Raw genomic sequence first — 5,301 nt, 5'->3', positions numbered from 1 at the left:
TCAAGTATTTAATATTAATTTATCAGTTAATTTGTCAATTAACAATTATCAATTAATTTGTTGATTGACATCTAAGCTTATCTTAATTTTTAGCTATTATGAACAAGCCTGTAGTATATTAAATAAGAGTTTTCAGGTGATATGAATGAGATGCCATAGAAGGATCACATGGTACTGAAAGTTTTAGTTCTTTGAGGAACATCCTCACTGATTTCCACAGTAGCTGTACCATGTCACATTAGCTGCAGTATTGCATATGAGTTTATCCTTCCCCATATTTTAACTAGGATTTGTTTGCTTCTTTTCTTGGTCACCATCTGAGTCTCTTAAGATGGAATCTGAAGGCAGTTTTAATTGGTGTCTCTCTGATGGCTAAGGATGCAGAACACTAGAAGACATTTATTTGACATTTGTGCTTATTTTGAGAGCTGTTTACTTGATTAGCTCATTCATGATTTGGGAGGAATGTTTAATATTTGCACTTCTTCATATATTCTAGTTATCAGTCCCTGTGTGATTATGTAATTTGTAATATTTTTCACGTCTCATCACTCTTGAAATCATTTAGTTTGCTATGGAGAAGCTTATTAACATTGTATGATCATGTTTCTTAATATTTATATTTACTGTTACAGTGGATTCTTTTTCAGAACAGTTGAAGCCTCTATCCTGATTATTTTCTCTCTATTTTCCTCTATCAATTTAAACATTTCAGATTTTATATTAAATTTTTGAGTTGATTATTTTTAAGAAAAAACGGAATTTTTCATTTTATATGTGGAGATATATATATATATATAAAACAACTAGTTTGTGCTGTGCTACATGTACCAGATATTTCTCTTACATTTTTAACTTGTCTTATTTCTCATGTGAGTTTTGTAAGAGTAAAGCTTTCTATTTTTTCTGTGGTTACAATTTTAGAACAGTGCAAGACATAAACAATAATAGTAGACATTTTAAAAACAATCATATTTCACTGAGTTCAGAAGAATGTCCGTGTTTCTTTATCAATAGGCCTATTTCAGGAAGGACTATGATTTTAAAGTTTATATTCTCCTGTGATTATTGAACATGTAACACTTCTTTCATTCTTCCACAGAATTGCTTCCAAAATATCTTCCTGATCCATCCTTACAAATCCTTAAATTTCAGATTGCAAGGCAAACTTGGTGCAATACTACTTTTGAGTTATCAGCCACAATACCATTAAATGTATTATTTTAATTTCTTGTATATGTTCATTTTTCACATATGTTAAAAAACTTTATTGAACAGAAGGTGTATGTATGCTTATTAATCCTTTAATTTCTATTACTCCATGAAAGGGCTAACAGAGTTAAGTATACCTATACCACATGTATGCTGATGATCCAAGTATCTTGGGGGAAAGTCATCTTTTAATCAGTCCATAGTTGGATGTACAAAATGGGTTTGCAAGCTAATGTGCACTAGATCTAACACACTGGTCTCAAAGTTTTTGTGAGATGAGTGTGACATCCATTGTATATGTCAATTATGTTGTTTGCATCTCTAATTTCCTCCATAAAACAGAGAGTTCAGGCTTTTTGCTGTCTCCTAAATAAAAAAAGTTTCCTGAATCAGTTTTTAGGAAACAAATATGTTGTGTCTAGCTTTGTATAAATTACTTATCAACAGAGAATCAACCTCAACTTTAGCTTGTTGGTTGGTAAGGAAGTCACATAAGTCATTTATAACATTCATAGAACATGAAATTTTATTGAATTTAGTATGAGTATGTTCACTTTGCTTTGATTTTCTTATGATCCAGATAATATAAATTATACTAAATTTTTAATGAACCATTGTTCACTATATAAATCTCTTAATAAATCATTAAGAAACAAAGCAACAACCTCTTCTCTAAGATTCCTTGCATTTTACTTGATGATCTCTTCTAGATGCTGATTTCTATTTCATTTATCAAATAAAGAATTATGTATTCCCAATTCCCCAAACTTTTCTTTTGACTGTCACTTAATAATAACTTGTCTGAACTATTTATTCTCATTATTTATATTTTATATTGCTGTGAATACAATAAGGTAAAACTTGTATTTTAAACATAAAACACCTAAATATTCACTCAACATTGCTAAATAAATTAAAATCTTGAAAACTCACATATAGAATGGGGAATCTCCAACCACAGTTGTTTTTGCAGCAAGAAAATCACACCAGGTTTTTCAGAAGTAAAGGGTAATCTCTTTACTTTTCAAGGAGCAAACTAAGGGCAGCCTTTCTGATTTGATTTGTTTTTACACTATAGATGGTGGGGTTGAGCACAGGGGGTAAAAGAAGATAAACATTGGCCATCATTGAATGGACTACTTTGGGGGCTGACCGACCATAGTGGTGCACCAGGGACAGGCTAAACATAGGGATGTAGAAAATCGCAACTGCTCCAATGTGGGACACACAGGTGCTGAAGACCTTGTACCGTTCTACAGAGGAGGCAATAGTGAGGACAGATCGAATGATCAATACATAAGACAAGACTATGCATGGAGTATCTGCTCCTGTGGTCAGAATGAGACCAACTAATCCACATATGCTGTTGGCCTGAGTGTCTGAACATGCTAACTTAATCACATCTGGATGATAACAGTAGGAATGGACGAGGGTATTCACTTTGCAGAAAGAAACAGGCTTAAGGAGCAAAAGTAGGGGAATTATTAGTACTATAGTGCGCATAATCACTAGGAAACCCATCTGAATGATTCTAGAATTAGTAAGAATTGTGGTGTATCTAAGAGGATTACAGATTGCTACATAACGGTCAAAAGCCATAGCTACCAGTACCCCAGATTCTATAAATGTGAACCCATGAAGAAAAAACATCTGAACAATACACAAGTCTAGACTGATTTCATTTGCATGAAACCACAGGATCCTCAAGGTGGTTGTCATTGTAGAAATAGTCAAACCCAGGTCAGTGGCTGAGAGCATGGAGAGGAAATAGTACATAGGTTCATGCAGACTATGCTGAGTCACAATGATAAAGAGGATCATGCTGTTCCCAGAGAGGGCAGTGGCATAAAGACAACAGAAGGGGATGGAGATCCAGGCATGAACAGACTCTAGACCCAGGATGCCAGTCAACAAGAAGGTTGGTAATTTCCATGTGAAGTTGCTCAGGAATTCCGTGTTGTCCTGCATTTGTAGCATTTGCCTTTACAATGTTCACATCCTAAGAAGCAACAAATGGTATTGTCATAAAAAATTATTTAAACAATAATCTGGTAAAAATAACTACTCTAGGAAATAAATTACTTTATCCAGAAAACTAAAATTTATTAATCTACAATTGTAGAGGTATTTAGGAAAAACAATGATGTTTTATCCTTAAGTCAAGAAAATATGTTCACATAATTTTTCACATTTATGTATTTATTTTTGTGTTCATAGATTTTAAGTCCCAACAGATTGTGTGCATAGACAGTCACTTCTAGAAATGTAGAAAATTGGAATGTTTTAATGTGGGAGACTCAGTTCCTAGGACACAGTAAAACAAATGCATTGGAGTTCCTAGAACATAGTAAAACAAATGCATTGGACTTTGAATATTCTGTTTAAAGTGATCAAGAGAAACCTACTTAAAGATGGTCATACATTTGGAATGCATGTGTGACACTCCAGAAATAGATCTCTAGAAATAGATCATTTTAATCCCACAAAATAGATGAGCAGGGAAGAAGAATGGGCTATTAAAAGAAAAATAATGAAGACAGAGTGTTGTGGAAGTTTGAGGGAAGGATTATCTCTCCTAAGCCTTGGGAAGCCTGGATGCTTTATGAAAACCATAAAAACAAAGAGACCCTGTTTCCTCATATATATGATGATAACAGAGATGAACTGTTTGAACAGCCAAGTTTAGTAAGTATTAAAACATTCAAATGTAGTTCAGAGTATGTTAGTGATCTTGAACAAAGCAGGTGTACTTGCTAACTGAAACTGACTATAGCAGTGGCTTAGAATATGGGTGTAGAAATGTGTTGGTACAGTTAATTTCATTTTTAGAAACATAACTGTTAAAGCATTGACAGAAACAGATTTGACTAAAAGAGGCTGAAAAAGATATGAATGTGTTATACAAAAGGGAGAATTTAGATAAACATACAAATTTATAAACTGTAGTTATAGATACAATAGACAATGATGCCTTTTACATAAAGAATGAGCGAATTCAACTGATACATAAAAATCGGAAAGCATCATATGATTGAACACAGTACAAGAGAGTAATTAGATTCCAGGAAGATGAGGTTAGCATTTTCATTGACACACTAGGGTGTGTCAAGTCAATAGACTGATGGAAAAATCATGCCAGGGAGTTTTTACTCAATAGCTACAGTTCTCTCAGGGAATTATAACGGTTACATTGTCTCCTTTCCCAAAAGTATGTAATGATGGATATTAGCTTAAGGACAAAGTAGAAGATAGAATTAGACAAGCAGATGATTCTACAGGCATACGTGTTATGGATCCTGTTAATTTAAATTTATAAATTACATAATTCACTTATAGGATCACTAAAAATCAAATTATAGCACTATTACTTACCTAGTTAAGGTTTTCAGTCAAATTTAGCGTGAAATTTGCTTTACACTAATAAATACCTTGTAATATGTTTTTAATTTATCATCTTTTAATGATGTTTTTGTTTATTCTCAAATTTCATGTGTTTCAACTGAGAAGAATAATCACAATATATATCTACAGACTACTTTATAATTTTATATGGATCCAAAATGGTAGAGTAGTGTATGCTATCACCTGAATTTTCAGTGAGACTGTTCGAATATTTATGTGTAGACAATAAATAAAACTAAAGTCAACACAGTGAACATTCTTATCTATCTTACCAGGGTCATGTAGAAACAGGAACTTTCTATGTCTTTTTTATCAGACATAGAACAGGCTATCATACTGGGACCTGAACTGAACTGTGAGATTATAAGTAAGATGTGTATCTCTCTGGAGAACTTTACAAAGAAGAAACAACATATATAAAAACACAAGATACCACCATTGACTCCCAGAAGGTTTTAAGCTACTATCTCAAATGAACAGTGGTTCCCCAGGAGTACTGAATGATAAATAAAGCATTCATAAATAGTTGACTCTCCATATTGATGTACTCTGTTTCTTGTGCATTCTGTCACACTCACTGTGAGTTCACATGCGCACTGTCGTGTCTAAAAAAGAAAAAAGAAAACACTATTTTCTTGTAGTTATCCATTATCACCTCTGGCTCATGCAATGTTTTCATGCTCTCTT

The 5,301-nt window shown here is 33.1% G+C and overlaps 1 protein-coding gene across 1 annotated transcript; it reads right to left on the bottom strand.

The window, feature by feature from the left end:
• Nucleotides 1–2,229: 2,229 nt before the first annotated feature.
• Nucleotides 2,230–4,959, bottom strand: LOC118576141 (olfactory receptor 51F1-like). The gene is made up of 2 exons (XM_036176511.1): nucleotides 4,887–4,959; nucleotides 2,230–3,211 (listed from the first exon to the last, which is right to left on the bottom strand). The coding sequence occupies exon 2, from the start codon at nucleotides 3,187–3,189 to the stop codon at nucleotides 2,230–2,232; it is 960 nt and encodes a 319-aa protein (XP_036032404.1). The 5' UTR covers nucleotides 3,190–3,211; nucleotides 4,887–4,959.
• Nucleotides 4,960–5,301: the final 342 nt, after the last annotated feature.

The sequence above is a fragment of the Onychomys torridus genome, chromosome 1, assembly GCF_903995425.1.
Source record: "Onychomys torridus chromosome 1, mOncTor1.1, whole genome shotgun sequence".
NCBI lineage: Eukaryota > Metazoa > Chordata > Mammalia > Rodentia > Cricetidae > Onychomys > Onychomys torridus.
The sequence above is the reverse complement of the archived record's forward strand: the minus strand, read 5'-3'. Positions and strand labels throughout refer to the sequence as shown.